The 17510-nt window shown below is 48.2% G+C and overlaps 1 protein-coding gene across 3 annotated transcripts in view; it reads left to right on the top strand.

The window, feature by feature from the left end:
- NSF (N-ethylmaleimide sensitive factor, vesicle fusing ATPase) overlaps positions 1 to 17510 on the top strand; it is a 78238-nt gene that overhangs the window by 4886 nt on the left and 55842 nt on the right. For all 3 annotated transcript variants that reach the window (XM_041398958.1, XM_041398959.1, XM_041398960.1), the window contains exons 2-3: positions 8190 to 8275; positions 15249 to 15348. In XM_041398958.1, the coding sequence (XP_041254892.1) occupies positions 8190 to 8275; positions 15249 to 15348 (186 nt within the window). The remainder of the gene's footprint in view (positions 1 to 8189; positions 8276 to 15248; positions 15349 to 17510) is intronic.

Genomic DNA, 17510 nt, shown 5'->3' with positions numbered 1-17510 from the left:
TTTTTTTAGTAGGAAAAAGTCTTTTTAAAAAGTCAGAGAATCTTTTTGAGGATCATTTAAATGTGAACTTTGTAAGTATTACTTTTGATTTTTTTCCCCAGAGCACAGCAAGATCTTCTCTTTTCCTCTCCTTTTCTGGGTTCTGTGCCTCAGACCACAGAGGTCATTCAGGCTCAGGATAAACCTGAATTGGGAAGAAGTTCTGTCATAAAACCAGATCTGCTTGAGCCCACAGAAAAGCACTTGTTAGAAAGTAGTGGCACTTCTGTTTTGCTGAATTACCCACCAGGCAGGACATAGTTTCAGTGCAATGAAATTACCATTGATTCATTTTTTTTACATGAAAACAGCTAAAATGTCAGTCCCCATGTCATGCAGTGATCTTTTTTTGATCCAGGGTTGGTGGAGATGTTCAGATGCCCTCACAAGTGCAGGAGGGGATGAGCTTTAGGGAGAGCTGGTGCAGTGACAGCCCTGAGCAGTGGGACAGGATCTTGGGAACTGCAGTGGCTTTTGGAAGGATGAGGCTCAGCCTGGGGGCTCTGCATGGTGTGTTCAGGATGCTGTCTCACATCAGGGAGGTTCTCAGGCAGAGACCAGAGTTTTGTGATGCAGCACCCATGTTGACCATCTCCAGAAGGTTTTCAGACCCCCAGGAATTGGGGAGCTGTGTTGGAGAAGGTTCTGTAAACAGAAAAAGCCCAACAAGAAACGCAGTTGCTGAAATGAATGGAAGAGCTTCTGTTGCAGTGCCCTGGAGCTGTGTCTGAGCCAGCTGATTGTGCTGCTGCTCATAAACCAAGGCTGGGTGTGCAGTTCCTCAGGCACTGCTGCTCTGCTCCTCCCTGTGCAGGCAGATCCTGCCCTCAGGGAGGGCAAAGGTTTGAAGTATGAAAAGATTTAACACATTTCTCTGGTCTCCTGGGATGCAATAAAGCAATGACCTTCTATCAAAAAATCTGGAGTAATTGATGCCCTGGAGTTGTGTCATGTGCTTTTTCTGTAAAAAATAGAGCAGTACTTGCAAGCTGCTGCATCTTTATCTGCTGGTGGCTGTGTGGTGTTTGGCACATCAGAATCCTGGGGGGTTCAGTGCCAGGGGTTGCCCTGTGCCAGGGCTGGGACAGCAGCATCCTGGGCTTTCACAGGGCACATTCCAAGGGGCATAATTTTAACATTAACATATGTTCACATTGTCCTTGTTGCCATCGGGTAACTTATCTAAATATAAATGGGATGAAATTTGCATCCATGAGGTGTCCTCGCTGCTCATGTGGCAAAATCCTGTGACCTGCATCCCAGCACCTCAACTTACTCTGTTGGGGTGGTGGTTCATTCCCTTGGCATTTTTTAAAGATGTTTAGATGCAACACAACAAGCAACAATTCCCTGTAATTAAATTGTTGATCATCCTGGCTTGAGAAAGGAATGTGAGGCAACATGCACTCAAAAAATGGATGTGTTAATTAAAATGCACATATCCTTGGTCATTATTGCTTAATAGGAAGGTGGAGCTGCTGTTCCTGGTGAGCTGTCAGAGAGCAGCTCTCTGGTTCTGTGGCACAGCAGCTCAGGTACAGGTGCATTTCCTAAAATCACTGATCATATTGTGAAGAGCTGATGTGGAGAAGGACATCTCTGGGCAGAGCAACTTGTGTAATTCGACTGTAGATGCTCTGCTTGGAGAAGCTCTCCTTTAGCTCTCTTATTTCTTCTGCTCTGTTGGATCAGGCAAACTCTTGGAACTCTTTGTTCTTGGGATTGTAAATTGTCCTTCTCATGATGTTGGCAAATATTGGCAATAGCAGAGCTGTGTTCAAGCTGTGAGGAGGTAACTGCAGGTAAACAACGCTGGAGTGACAGAGCTGCCCCTGCAGAACTGAGTTCACTTGAACTTTGCAAACAAAGGGAAGCAGCAGTAAAAGCCAGTGTCCTTTAATTGTGGGAGAGGCCCTTCTGCCCTGATAAAGTGGCTCTGGAGTGCCAGGACAGGCAGTAATTTCTGGATTCAGGCCCAGAGAGTGCAGGGCTGCTCTCAGAGAGAGAAACTGGGAAATGTGTTGAGTGTTTGATAAACAGTGCCCAGTGCAGAGTGTCTGGCTGATGTCTTGAGAGGCTCCCCAGGACAGAGGCTGGACAGGGTTAAAGGAATAAAGTAGGATTTATTAGAAGGCATTCAAAGGATACACCTTGGGCAGTACAAGAGCCTGGCCATGGCTCCACCCAAGATGGACCCAGAGTCATGAGTTTCCACACTTTTATAGGTTTTGGTCCATTTCTATATTGGGGTTAATTACAGCTTCAGGTTATAAATCCCATCCTCCCAGATTGTTCTCCTCAAATCGCTGTTGTTTATACTTTTTGGGCCTTCTCAGTCTGGAAAAGGCTTGTTTTGTCTAGCTAAACTGTGAGGAGAACTTGCTAACACTTGATATGAAGTTCAGAGTTACATACTAATGCAGTGCAGAATCTGGAAAATAAGAAAGCTAAAACTTTCCTGTGTCCTGCTGCCTGTCTGTGCCGGGGGAGAGCTCTTACCAGGCAGGGATGTCACCGCTGCCACAGGCAGACAACGCAGGGGGAACATTCCCTCTTTCATTTCCAGCCCTGGCTGATGCAGGAGGTGCTGATGGGAGCTCTTGCCTCTCTCCTCCTCGGAGCTGTTTGGGTCTCTGCGATGCAGCACGGGCGTGATTCACAGCGTGGGAGTGGCTCAGGGGGTGTGGGAGGGAGGGATCCATCTCACCCAGGCACCTCTGGAGGCTGTGCTGAGGCTGCCTTGGTGGCAGCTCACTCAGTGTTCCCTGCCTTTGTCGACAATGTGAATATTACTTCTGAGATTTTAGCTTCCCAATGCGTTCCTCTTTAATAGGAGAAGAAAATTGGTATTTCTGACTTTGTTGTTGAGAGAGAATGCAGCTGCTTCCTGAAGAGAATAAAAGCTTCCAGCAAACAAATAGAGGTCATGGGGAGCAGGTGGAATGGCCAGGCCTGAGCAGGGAGTCAGGGCTGTGTGTTCCAGGGACAGCAGCTTATCCTGGCACAGCCAGGAGCTCTGGAAGGGCCTGTCTGGCCAGGCCTGCTGGTCCAAAAAGTTCCTTGTAGGTTGATCTCCTTTTGTGGTTGCAGAAATATGGAAGCTTTAGTCAGTGTTTTTTTTGACATGTCCAGAAAAACCCTCTGCAAGTTACTAAACTTCCTTAGTTAATTTTTAAAATTACTTAGAACCACAACATTTAGGACAACTTGTGTCCCTGATGGTGACAGCATGTTGTCATTCCTTTTATGAATATTACAAAATTGTTCTTTAGGGGAGTCTTGGTTTTGTCTTTACTGTTTCTCCCTGTGACAGAGCCAGCTTCCCCTGCAGGTCAGGAACCCACTCTTACCTGGCAGCCAGGAGCTCTGCTGGTGTTGCTGTTTTGTGGCCATTTCTTTTGTCCTTCGGTGCTGAGCTGTTGCTCAGCTCCATGGTGTGTTATGGGTGTAGAGAGCAGGCACAGTCCTTGGGCTTCCCTGCGCTGGGAGCTTGGTTGGTGCTGAGCCATCTCTGCAGCTCATCCTCCTGCTGGAGCTGCTGCTTGTCCCTGTGTCCCCAGGTGTAATGTCCACCTCTGGTGTCCCTGGGATCTAGAGATACAGGCAGAGCTTTGTGCGTGTGTTTCCTGTCAGGAGCGTACTCCTGGAGAATGTGTAGGATCTGTGATTCATCATGTCAGTTCCCTGTTTATCTTCAGAGCTCCTTTGACATTATAATTCTTCCTGTCAGTATTCAAATTTCATTTTATTGGCAGACCCGTGGTGGTGAGTGTTTGGTTTGGAGTCAGCCGTGGTCCCACCCACAGAGGCACCTCTGCTGGGGCTCTGGGGAGTGTGGACTGCACTGCTCACCAGGAATTACACCTCTGCAGGTGTATTACACCTCTCTGCCCTCTTTGGGTGATGAGGCTCTGGGCTCAGAGAGACTTTGGTGCCCAGCAGCTGCTACAGGAAAGCTTGGGTGCTTTTTGGAGCAGGGATCCCCATCTCAATGCAGCTGGCAGTGGGCTCTGCTGGGGAAATGGAAATGTCTGGTACCCAGAGTTGTCACGTTTCCTAACACTCCTCTGCCAGCACCTGTGTGCCAGAAATTCCATCTCTGTGCACCTGCATATACATGGGATGTGTATCTGTGTCTGTTTTACACTAAGGAGATTTTTGAACATACAGTACTTGAACAATATTTGTCTTGTACAAACCATGTGAGACCAGGGCACAGAACCAAACCTGCCTCATCTTTAGAGGCTGTTTCATAATCTCTTGCTCAGCATTAGGAAATGAAATGAGTTCAGTTGTCTTGGATGAGGAGCATCTTTGCCTTAGCACTTAATGTTTCAGCTCTTCTCAGTACCAGCTGTCAGCAGTGCTCTCAGTCGTTACCACCACCTTATCTCTGTGAGGAGAAACATGTTTTTCCTTGGCTTCCTCTGCTGTTAGCCTTAATGATTCACAAGAGGTGAATTGACAAAACACGAGAGGTGTGGTTTATGTGTGTGTGAAAATATCCAAATAGCAGCACCACTTTCTGGGCTTTGGCAGGGGTTTGGACTGGATGGTCTCCAGAGGCCCTTCCAACCCCAGCTATTCTGTGATTTTGTAAACATGTGAGTTTTGTATTTTCTGTGGAGGAAAACGAGTCCTTGCAGCTTTGGAAAAAAAATCTCTGAAAGATCAGATGTTATGGTGATTGTTTTTATTATGTAGCTGTTTGTTCTTCAAGGCAACTTTTCTTTGTAAAAATAAAATATGCTAGTATCATTAAGCCTCCTGGGTTTTGAGGCAATGTTCCTGCTTTGTCACAAACCCAGAGGTGGGGTCCTTCATGTTTGTCTCTCAGAGTGAGATTTATCAGTGCATCATATGGTCTTGTTTTCCTCTTGGCAAACAGAAGGAACGCTGGAACAGGTCTGGGTTTAATAGCAAGTGCTGTCTGCTGGATGCTGGGAATGCTTTAGCACTATGCAGTCACCTCCTCAGGACTGTGCTGTCCTTGGAGTCTCCTCTTTGCATAAAGAGAACAATACCGGGACGTAGTGTGAAGATTCTTTTGCCTAATTTAACCCTGATTTGCCTTCTTTAAGCCAGATCTGTGTTGTAGATGTGGGTGTAACAGCAGCCTGTGAGGGTGTATGGGTCACCTCCAGCCTGGCAGCGCCAAGGGGTGACTGCAGCAGGTGGCACCTGCTGTCACCTGCAGGAGCTTGCACTCTGGTTTGTTAGACCTGTCTTGCCTGGTTGCCAGCAGTAACTTGCCAGTTTGCTTGAAATTAGTTTGTGTAAATCTACTTTGAGATCCCTGGGAATACTCACAAGGATTTTCCTGCCCCTGTACCCTGATATGGTGTGTTAGTGCTGGCAGTGGGTGTGGGATGGCAGAGAGGGGAGAGGGGCAGGTTCTGGGAGTCCTTGTGCTGCTGTCCTGGAAGCTGGAACCCAAAATGCAAGAGCTTAAAGTGTTCCTGACAGCAGCACCACTGGCATATGCCAGCCATGTGTTCCAGCTCTGGACTGCTGCATTTATGCCAGGAAAGCTTCCTCAGGAGCAGCCTGTGCCTGTGTCCTGGCTGTGACAGCTCAGCCGCTTGACAGAGACAAGAATCCATCCCTAGAGCAGCAGCGGGGTATGAGCTCTGTGGGGAGGCCAGGTAAAAGGGAGCCCCTGTGGCTCCCCACAGCAGCATGTTCCTCCTTCCTACCTGGGTGATTTCCAGTTTAATTGTCACCTCTTCATGACCAGATTTCCTCAAGCTGTCCCTTGCCCCCTTGTGGAACTCCATGCCTGGGAGTGAGACCCCTCGAGTGAGTCTTGCAGCTGGGTGATGTTAAAACCTTTTCAGAATATAGATGATGTTCTGAAGATCTGCAAAATCTTGGAGCTTGAGGAGGGTGTGTAGTGGAGGGCTGGGAGCAGAGGTGCTGCCTGAGATGTTGGTCATTGCCAGGGAGAAATGGGCTCCTGCCAGGCCCCAGGAGGAGGATGAGCCGGGCTCTAGGGTGGCTGGCACGGCCTCTGCTGCTGCTGCAGCCACGTTATTTCACGTGTCAGACACCCAAGGGTGTTCTGCCATCATCTCTGCCGTGCTGCAGAGCTTGCAGTCGTTGCTGGGTTTGGAATGCACTCCTTGCTATCCCTGCATTTCCCAAAGCTCTGTGTTCCCAGTGCAGCTGGGAGCGGCAGCTTGGCCGTGTGTAGGAAGCAGTTTGTCACCAAGGATTAAAAATGCACTTGAGGATAGTGCTGTAAAAAGGTTTAATCCAGGAGCTCCGTGTCCACTTTTCTCCAGAAATATCCCCTGTAATGCGTTTTATCAGGGCATGTCCTTCACAAAACTGTGCCCTGCAGATGGGAGCAGAAGTGATAAAATGGTGAATGTTTGCTGTGAAGTGCTCCACGCCAAGGGGCCTCAGCAGACAGGCTGTGTATCTCATAAATCCACTGATGTCTTATATTTTATTGCAAGAACATTTGAGTCTTTTATTACATTCAGCATTCAGATAGAAAAATCTGCTTCAGGTCTGAAAATGGAGTATTTTTTGGTTGTCACATATGTCAAGGGCAATTGAGCATTATTTAGTAAAAGTAATGAGTTAGTCCTTTTCTAAATAGTGAGTACTTGAGACAAATCACACTGCGCCATGAAAGTTGATCTGAACTTTAGAGCAGGCTGGGGGGGAAATGTTTCTGATTCTTGTCCCAGAGGGGCTGGGGAAGGAAGGCTGAGCAGGGCAGTGACTCCTGGGAAATGATTTATATGTGTGTGTTGGGATCAGTGCATTTCCTGTGCTTGCTGCTGGGATTTAAAGGTGGTTTAAGAGAAAATCCCTCCGGAATTACTTTTAGCAATAGGTTGAGGCTGTCAAATAGTTTCTGTTGCACTGTCTGCAAATTTGTATCTGACAGAGGTAGCTGTGCTTTGATTCTCCAAATGACACCTTGGGGGACAAGTTTAGCTTTTCCCCAAATGAAATGTCTTCAGTCCATAGCTAATGATAGAAACATCCTGCCTTTTCCATCCCTTTCTCCATTTCAGGAGGCATTTTGTTCACAATTATCATTGTTCAGCCCTTGTTTTGTGGTATAGTACTGCAGGAGCAGGTGGGGTGGGGGTGTAGGGTGGGGCTGAGGTCCCTCTGCTGTGCTCCCCCCCGCTCCATCCTGCCTCATGATGGAGATGGGCAGCTTGGGCTGGGAGTGCTGCTATTTCAGTTTTTAATTGCTGATTGATGAGTAACAGTGGAAGGGACAAAAACGAGCAGATACTCCTGAAAAAGGATTGGTCCTCTGGTATTAGAGAATAAAAAGAGGGGGAGGATTCCCCCACAAAATTTGTTGCAGTAATATTTTTCGTAGTGATAGGCTGGAATTAACTATTTATCTAATTTTCTTCAGTGTGTTACGGATCTGGGATGTTTCCTGTAGAGTGAAAAATATTCACGTGTGATATTTCTTTTGAGAAGTGATAGAAAGGGATTGGGGGGCTGGATAGCAGCTGGCTGAGGTTAAACCTTCCTGTGGACTCTCAGTGCTGCCCTGTACTGCACTGGGTGAAGGGGTTTATGCAGAATGGACATGCTGAAATTCCAGTTTTCTGAGTTATGTTCAGGGAAGAGGGAAGGTCACATCTTTATCCCTCCCTTCCTCCCCACACGGGCTCTGTGATCCAGCCCAGCACCATGAGGCAGGGTTGTAGGGGAGCTGCTCTGGTTCCAGGCTGCTTTTCCTTAGCTGCTCCCAGAAGGTCCCAGTGCCCTGTCACTGTGCAAGAAACACCTTCCAGGGAATGCAGATTACCTGCTGCCTTGTGCCAGCACTGGGGAAGCTTTGGTGCCAGGGTTCACTTGCAAGCTAACAGTGTTTGCTTTGTAGGCTTTCTCCCAGCTGATTTTGAAGTATTTGTGTAGGTAGGGTAGAAAATACAAAGTACATAATAGTCCCAAAATGCAGAGCTTTGGGGTACAAATACCAGTGACACGTGGAAATGTTTGGAGGAAGCTGGAAGAGGAGCTTGTTGATACCAGTGGGCTCTGAGAGTGTGCCAGGACTCAGGAGATCTGTTTTGTGCTTTGTGGTTTTGCAGAAGTCTTGAGGCTTGGCTTGGTAAAGGAAAACCAGAATTTTATTTGACGTTTTTTCCACCCCTCTCTTGTAGCCTATGCAAGCAGCGAGATGTCCCACTGATGAGCTGTCCTTAACCAACTGTGCTGTGGTGAATGAGAAGGACTTCCAGTCTGGGCAGTAAGTGTGCACTGTTGCTCTTTCAGCTTTTAACCAAAAAGGAATTCTTTTCAAAATTTGTGTGGAGGGGGAATGACATTTCAGGTTTGGAAAGGTGAACACAGCAGTTTGATTAACAAAACTTGTGTGTCTTTAGGGATCAGAACTTTCAATGTGGCTCTTTCTGGAAATGGCAGATACTGGAAGAAGGGTGACTGTTTCTCTAAAGTATTTCTTTCTTGGGAACTGCATCTGCTTAACTAATAGAATAATTATTTTACTGAAGTACTTATTGGGATAATTTTTGTTTGTTTTGGTTTTGCTGTTGCTCTTGTTACATAGTGAGAATATTTGAACTATTTCAAAAATGTTATTGTGTTACTTGGGGCATCTTCTCACTTTCACATCATATGGGGTACTGAGCAGAGCCAGGAGGACTCTTGTTCTCAGGGTTTTCCTGCACAAGAACAAAAGGGAGAAGCAGCCAGAGTGTGGGCACAACGAGCTGGATTCTTTAATTGCAGTTTTGGGGTGGCTGATGGAACCTGACTCTGGGGTTTATTTCTGTTAGGTGGAAAACACCTGCATTGTTCAGCTCAGCCCACACAGAAGGGTTTGGATTACAAGAAGCCAATTCACGTAGTCAGATTCTTTGCTTTGCTGCTGCTTTAGGGAAGCTCTGACAGATTTTGGCATGTAGGTTGTAGACAGAAGTCATTAATTTCAGCTGAAAGGGAATATCACGTGCAGCACAAGGCAGAAGGGCTTGGGTTTGAAAAATGGGAAAAATGTTAAAGGAGATCCTGAATGACATGCCCACCCTTGTATAAAATACCTGCCCCAGGTGAACTCTGCTAAGGGTGGAGAACGCAGCAGTGCTGAGCTGCAGCAATGCAGGGATGTGTTCAGCCTGTCCATGCTGTCAGCCAGCTCTGCTGCCCTGGCACCTGCCATGGCTCTGGAGGCGTGAACTGAACTGTGCTTTCACGAGCCCAACTGGAGTACAAAATACCAAAACCAAACAAAAGCACCCCCTAAACCAGCAGAACTTTTTGAGTCAGAAGCAGGCAAAAGTGTCTGCTTGGGCAGAAGAGTGTCCTGGTCTTTTCAAAGTATGGTTTTCCCCAGGTTGATTTTTTTTCAACATAATTGAGTTACAAAAATACCTGAACTGAGCATTGTACCTCATGCATTATAAAAACTTTAATTTCCTCCACTGTGGATGTCCTGCAGGGACCCAGCTGCCAGCCCTGCAGCCGGCTGTGTTCCTTTTGCTTCCAGAACCCTCTCTCCTGGCATTTGTGGCAGCATGCAGGAAGCAGTGCCCTGGGATGTGCTGGCTCAGCAGGCTGGATGTGATTCTGGCTGTTCCCTTGCCCCTGGGAGCTGTTTATTTCTAGCAGTGGTGCTCACACACCAGCAGTATGTTTGGTCAGGAGCAGATGCTGCAGATGGCTGTGCAGTGTCAGAGGGAGCACAGGCAGCTCCTGGTGTTGGCAGTGCAGGAGCTGGTGCTGCATTGCAGATCCCCTGGATCCAGGCCTGGCTGTAGATCCCCTGTATCCAGGCCTGGCTGTAGATCCCTTGGATCCAGGCCTGGCTGTAGATCCCTGGGTCCAGGCCTGGCTGTAGATCCCTGGATCCAGCCCTGGCTGTAGATCCCCTGGATCCAGCCCTGGCTGTAGATCCCCTGACAGTGCCCCTGGCTCGGGTCCCTCACCACGCTGCCTGCTCAGGAGGGTTTTTGGTGGTACCTCCACAAGGGCCCTGCTCTGTTTGCAGCTGGGGGTGTAGGGCTGGAGTTTGCCCTTGGATCAAGGAGATGCTTTGACCCCAGGGTGATGCTGATCATCTTCTCACGCTTCACCTCCTGCACCCCGTGAGCTGGGCAGGGATGAGTCAGGGCTGAGTTCACACCAGGCCATGCACTGTATGGTCCCAGTGTGTGCTGTGCAGTGGTTTGGGGAGTGGCACCATCTTCAGCTCCGGTGCCCTGCTTCTGCCTTGAGGACTCTTGGTGCAGTTTGGAGAGAGAAACCAGTTCTGAGCACAGCCAGACTGTGAGGGACAGCAGTCAGAGCAGGCTGTCTCAGTGGCAGTTTTTGTTCCTGTTAAGAACTGCTTGTTCCCTTTCACATGGGAAGCCCATCCCTCCTAGGCTAGTTTAGTTTTCTGAAGAGCCCTTGCTGAATGATTGCTGTGGGTTTCCAAACATGCACTGCATGGGATGAGATCCCTGCTGGCACCTCCACATGGATACCTGAGTCATCCCCTCCCTCTCAGGAGCCCTTCTTGGGCTTCAGCACCAGAAAGTCTGATGCACTCACAGGTTAATTCATGTCTGCTGCAGTTTCTCTTGGTTTGCTCAGCCTGGCCAGCAAACTTCCCAGCAGTTTCCTGGGCCCAGTTTCCTGGAGCCCTTCCTAAGAGCTGGCAGCACATGGGTTGGATCTGACAGTTGCAGGCGAGGATTTACACACGGAATAGAGCAGCAGTTCCTCCTGGGAGAGCTCTGTGAGCTGTCTGGCCCTGGTGATTTGTTGTTCCTTTTGTTCGTGTATAAGCAGAAGCTCTTAATGAGTTTGAGATTTCCCCCTTGTGCCTCCATGAGCTCTCTGAGCTCCTTCATGGTGAACATGAGCGTAGTAACATGTATTTAGTTTTCAGCTGTTGCCTTATTTTGAACATTTATAGTACTTAGGTTGCTTACAGCTTGTTGGAACCTGCCTGTTCCTGCTGTCTTTGAGAAGAAACATGGCTGTTCCTGTGTCTTATGCAGATTTTTTCTCACAGAACCTTTCAGGATTTGACTTTTCCTAGTATTTTCTTTCAAAAAGCTGATTTTTTTTTCATTTTTTCTCTTTGTTTTTCTTCCTGACATCTGTCTGTTGCCAAGCTGTGCTATCTTTCTGCTTTGCTGGAATTGTTTCTGGTGAATGGAATATCCCAGCATAGTAATTGTTATCAAATTTTTATGGATACTGTTCCCCAGTATTTTTACCAGGTATTATCATTTTCTTGCATTTTGGGTTTTTGAAGTGAAGCCCAGCAGTGATGGGGTTTGTTTCTTCCTGCAGAGATGCTGGATGTTGAAGTCACTGTTGAGTGCACTGCTCAGGACCCATTTGGGGCTTTAAAAAGCTTTAATTTTGGGTCTTTTCCTGTGTCATGAGCTGCTTCCAGTCAGGTGTTAGTTGTCATCAGGTGCATTTTGTGGGGAAGTATTTCTGAATTGTAGCTGGAACTTTTTTGTTGCCTCTGGGCACGTTTCTCTCATACTCTGCAGTGTCACACCTTCCTTTCCACTTGGTTGTGTGTCGATACTAATTTGGATTACTCAGGGTAATACTGTGCTAGAAAACTCCTGCTTTCAGTCCTGTCCTCGTGGATAGTTCTCTGCTTTACCCACTGCTGAGTTTGAAATGAGCTGTCCTTGGAGCACTGTTCCATCCAGGGAGGATCACTGCCTGATCCTGCTGCTGGTGCTCTCCCTAGTCGTGGAATAACTCAATGACTTGGGCTGCAAAGGGACCTTGAAAACTTCCAATTCCCCCCTGCCATGGGCAGGGACACCTTCCACTATCCCAGGGTGCTGCAAGCCCTGTCCAGCCTGCCTTGGGCACTGCCAGGGATGGGGCAGCCACAGCTGCTCTGGGCACCCTGCTCTGTGCCAGTGCAGCCTGTTCTGGCTAATGCACCCCAAGGGGATCTTACCCACATTTGCTGCAGGGATGTGTTGCTGGCTCCTGTTGAGCTCATTGTCCATCTGGTTCCCAGGGTTTCTTGGCCCCCAGCATACACTGGTGCATGGGATTGTTCCCCCTGGGTGGGGAACTTTGAATTTTCCCTAATTGAGCTTAATTGGTGTGTCCCCTGTGGGCTGCCTGAGAAGCTCTGTCCCTTCAGCTGCTCAGAATGAAGGGGTTAAATTTAGTTTTGGCCCCATGTGGACTCCTGGGGTGACCTCCTGCATGGGATTTGCAGATCCCAGTGACCTGCAGTGGGATTGATGCTGTTGGCTGCTGCCCCAAGTGCAGCTGCTCATCCTGCAGCCCTTTCCCTGCCCAGTGTGTGTCACAGCAGGGTCTGAGGGTGGTGCCAGGCAGTGTGCAAAGTTTGCCAGCGTTGGGATAAATCCAGCTCTCCCTTCAGCCCCAGAGCTCACCATTTCATTGGAGAAGGCTGTCGTGCTGGTCAGGATGGATTTTGCTTTGTAAATCCATGCTGACCATTCCTAAATCCATGCTCAGAGTGACTACGAGTCACTTTGTTATGCTTTAATCTGTTTGGCTTCCTGAATTAGTTGCTCCATCACTTCCCTAGGGGGTAAGGTGCAGCTGACCAGCCTGTAATTCCTTGGATCCTCCTCCATGAAGGCAGAGTGACATCTGCTGTCTTCCAATCTCCATAAATCTTCCCTGGCTGCTATGCAGCACCAATTAATGCCTTGTTCTCCCCGTAACATTTGTATGGAACTTCACCACCTACACCAGGTTCCTGGATTTATGCCTGGGACAGGAGGAGGAGGCAAGGAAAGGGTGTCCTGGCTGCTGCTGGGTGATTTTGGGTCAGAACCAGTGAGGACTCAGCTCAGTGTCTTCCTGAGCTGGGAGCTCTGTTGTCACTTTGGTGTGTTGAAAATGCTTCTGACTGCCAGGCCACCAAGTGCCAGCAGTGCCTGGGAGGGGTTTGCAGGTGACAGCTGGTCGTGGCTCCAGGTTTGGGCTGCCATGGCTCCAGTTTTGGGTTACATTTCCTCGTTTCTCCAAGGGCCATATGCTCCTTCCTGTGGTGTGGCTGGAGCTGTTCTGCACACAGGATGGAGCCAGTGCTGATCCTCTCTTGGATGGTGCTGCATTGGCTGGGCATGTGCAAGTGGAAGTATAGGGAGCATATGTGCATGGAAAACATGGGCTGCAGGGAGGGAGGTGGGCCAGGAGTGTGCACCTTAGCTGCCAGCACAGCTCATCCTGCCCTTCCTGACCCTGGGATGGTGAGGGGTGAAATCCCATGGAGATGGTGCCTTGTGTAGCCCAAGGGTGCTCACAGTACCAGCAGCTGTGAGAGGAAGATGAGGTGAACCCTGATTCCACCATCACCCTGCTGCCAGAGCACACAAATCCCAGCCTCCTTTGGTTTTGCTTTCTCATGCCAGTAAGCTGTCTGCCTATCACATGATAAGAGCTATCAGGCATAGACTGAGGAAGCTGTAAGCAGTTTTTGAGTATCTTTGTTGCTGACAGCTTCAATGCTGAGTGTGACAGACAGACACATGCCATGGCTGCTGCTGTGTCTGCTCCTCACTGCTTGTACTGCTCTGGTTTTGTAACTGTTCTGTGGTGGAATCACAGAATCATTGAGGAAAAGGTTTCCCAGATCACTGAGTCCCACCTGTGCCCAGTGCCCACCTTGTCCCCAGCCCAGAGCACCAAGTGCCACGTCCAGGTGTTCCTTGGACACCTCCAGGGATGGGCACTCCAAGCCTCCCTGGACAGCCCTTCCATGATGTTCTTCCTGATGTTCAATCCAAACCTCTCCTGGCACATCTTGAGACCACTTCCTCTCATCCTGTTCCTGTTCCCTGGGAGGAGAGGCCAACCCTTGTCCCATCCTGGCTGCCCCCTCCTGTCAAGGAGTTGTGGAGAGTGAGAAGGTCCAGGCTGAGCCCCCCAGCTCCCTCAGCCACTCCTGGTGCTCCAGACCCTTCCCCATCTCCATTCCTTGGACACGTTCCAGCCCCTCAAGGTCTTCCTGGCAGTGAGGAGCCAGAACTGACACGAGTCCTTGAGGTGTGGCCTCACCAGTGCTGCAGTAAGGTAGAAAAATTACAAAGAAAGGCCTCACAAAATCAAGCCTGCTCTCCTAAAACCAGTGGCTGGCCTTGTCAAGGTAGCATTTTGCAAGTTCCCATGTGAAAGGAATCCTGGTGTGAGCAGCTTATTAGCATAACAATCTATTCCAGCTAGCACCTGTATAAACTGTTTTTATACTGTTAGTTCTCATTTTTCTATCTATCTCTTATAAACAACTTTTCCTGCATGTACACCCAGGGGTTTGAGTGACCAATCAATACAGAGTGACAACTTATTGCTAACCAATAAAGTAATTTGCAAGAAAGCTACTGACTAATTGGAGTCACACACGAGGTCTGTAAAACTGGATAAAAACCAGTTATGTGAATAAAGAGGGAGTTTTTTCCATCATGAATAAATGGAGTCTGCTGATTTATTGTGGCACCAGTGCCTGGCACAGGGACAGCCCCTGCCCTGGGCCTGCTGGCCACTCTGTTTCTGGTACAGGCCAGGTGCCCTTGGCCTTTTTGCCCACCTGGACACACATCAGCTCCTGTTCCAGTGCTGTCCATCAGCACCCCAGGTCCTTTCCCACAGGGCCACTTTCCAACACTGATGCTGTTTTTCCAGCCACACAGATGCTGTCTGAGTTCAAGATCAGCTGGTCACTTGTGCCATGAGGAACAGCCCCATGGCCTGTGTGATTTTACTTCTTGTACAGAAATTCCTCCCATTTTTTCTACTATCAAACTTCTAAACAATACACTCAGATCCCTGTATGGGCTTTGCATTTACTTTTTGTTGGCATCACTGCTGGGGATGGTGCTGGTATGGGGGTAAAATATTGGTGCTCTGGTGTTAATGCTTGAGATGTGAAACCTGTGTTGATTTTTAACTGTCGTGTGTGTGGTTGTGGTTTGGTTCTCTCTCATTTGTACAGTGCAGTCCTGAAGTAAAGGGCTACTGGGGGATGTAAATATTAATTTTTGGTGCAAAGTCTTGCAGCTGGGCTTTGAGATCACATTGTACCAGTGAGGGTGGTGGGCTCTGTCACCCTTCTGCATGTCTGAGTCAGGCTGTGCCTCCAATGATTTTGGTTTTCCTGTGTAGCCCCAGAGATAAACTGAGTGTTCCTTTTGGGCTGTGAGCAATGCAAAACCCTTCTGGTACACATAAAAGTAAAATACTGATCTCTTTTCCAGACATGTTGTGGTGAAGACCTCTCCCAACCACAAGTACATCTTCACGCTGAGAACCCACCCCTCGGTTGTCCCTGGCAGCATTGCCTTCAGCTTGCCCCAGGTATGGGATGGGCTTTCCACTCTGCTACAGAATAAGCAAAATCTCTTTTTGGGATCAGGATTGAAGATAAGTTCTTTAATTGGAATAAATGTATACTGCAAATTTGATTTCTGCCAGCAGAAGTTCAAGGATACTCATACTGCAACTGAAGTGACTGTACTTTGATATATTTTTAGTGCATAGTGGGATAAAGATACTGGAAAATGTGTAATTTAACCTTTTAAAAATCCACCAGAAAGAAACTACTGAAAAGGAAAAGTCTAAGCAATATCTGCCCTTCCTTGTGAATCTTTACTGTTCCCCATTTTCCCTTGACTTTAAAGGGTTTTTTTGCTGTGTTTTTCATTTTTAAGACCTGCTGGATGTTTTATTGACCACATTCAGTCATTGTTAGTATTTCTAGATGAAAAGTGCAGTGAAATTAATAAAAAAAACCCCAAACCCCTTTGTCTCCTCTTTCTTAATTAAGTCAGCATCAGATGTTAAATGATGGTTGGAATAAATAATGAATTATAATTAACTTCTAAATTGAAAAATGAAGCCTGTAGCTTTTGACTGCTCACGCTGTCTCATCCCATGAACCTGCAGCAGTTGTTGTCTCTGATTCAGTGCTTTCAGATCTCCCTGCCACTCACTGCTCCAGAGCCCAGTCTCCGTGCTGCAAACTCGGGAGATTTTTTTTCTCAGCACATCTTGCCACAAGCCCCCAAACGTTTTACCTTTTGATGTGCTGCAGGAACTGTGTCTGTCCTAAGTGGGTGGGGGATGTTGTGTTCACCAGTGTCTGGCTGGGGTTTGTGATGCCCAAAGTGCCCAGCGGTGTCCAGCAGGAGATGTTGGTGCTGTTCAAGTCAGTCTCAGGTCTAGGGTTGATTTTTGTGTGTTGCAGTGGTTGTTGTGGAGCCAGGAGAGCCCACCTGCCAAGGGGTGAGGCCTAGTGCTCCCCTTGGAGAAGGGGCTGTGCAGGGAGTGTTGCAGCCTCTGGGAGGTGAATGCTTGGTGTGCAGGGTTGTAGAGCTGTTTGGGTTGGAAGGGGCCTTTAAAGCCTGGCTGAACACGGACATTTTCCTCTGGACCAGTTAGTCTAGGGCCCTTGTCCAGTATGACCTTGAATGTTCCCTGGAACCTCTCTGGGCAAGGTTTTACCATTTTCACCTTGTCTGAATTCACCCTCTTTTAGTTTAAAGCCACATCCCCTTTTTCTTTTGCTACAGTCCCTACTAAAAAGTCCGTCCCCTTAAAAGGATTTAAGCCCACTTTAAGTATTGAAAGGCCACAATGAGATCTCCCTGAGCCTCCTCCAGGCTGAACAACCCCCATTCCCTCAGCCTGTGTCCACAGCAGAGCTGTTTCAGCTCTCTGAGCATTGGAGCATTCCTGATACTGGGTTTTAATTTTAAAATCCCTAGTATTTCCCAGAGCCTCAGATAATTGCAGTCAGTCTCACCCCAACAGTGTGAGTAACCCCAGCACTGTGTGTTTACTGCTCCTCTTCAGGGATGTCTGTGCTCTGAGGCCTCCAGAACATCTCTTTGTTGTACACTCACTGTTCACATGGAGTTCTTGACCACCCTTATTCTGTGGTAATCTTGACTCTTAACACTGAAAGCTGTGACAAATTTTGTATCCTGGGAGCCTAAAACACGAATTGCTGCTCAGTGATGACAAACATTTAAAAGAAACCAGCCAAGTGAGCATGGAGGTTGAGCTATCTCTTGCCACAGAAAAGATCCTGACAAATCTTCCCCCAGAGGGTGCTGGGCACTGCCCAGGCTCCCCAGGGAATGGGCACAGCCCCGAGGCTGCCAGAGCTCCAGAAGCATTTGGACAGCGCTGCCAGGGATGCACATGCATTGCTGGGGAGATCTGTGCAGGGCAGGAGCTGCACTGGATGGTCCTTTGTGGTCCCTTCCCACTCAGGATATTCTGTGGATATTGGACAGGGTGTAAAGGGAGGAATGTTCACTTTGTAAGCAAAGTTGTTGTGTTCTTTCTCCCAGACAAAAAGGCAAACACAAATGACCACAAACTACAGCTTTTCAAATGTGATCTCCCCAGAGGTGTTTGTAACAGCACCTACGTGTGACTGGTGCCTCTCTTTGATACCTGAGGGGTTGTGAACACACTGCAGCCAGTCCGTAACACAGCAGCAGCCACTGGGA

This window comes from Onychostruthus taczanowskii, unplaced genomic scaffold (assembly GCF_017590055.1).
Source record: "Onychostruthus taczanowskii isolate IOZ18803 unplaced genomic scaffold, ASM1759005v1 scaffold151, whole genome shotgun sequence".
NCBI classification, from domain to species: domain Eukaryota; kingdom Metazoa; phylum Chordata; class Aves; order Passeriformes; family Passeridae; genus Onychostruthus; species Onychostruthus taczanowskii.
Note: the sequence above shows the minus strand (reverse complement) of the source record. Positions and strands in the feature narration are given on the sequence as shown.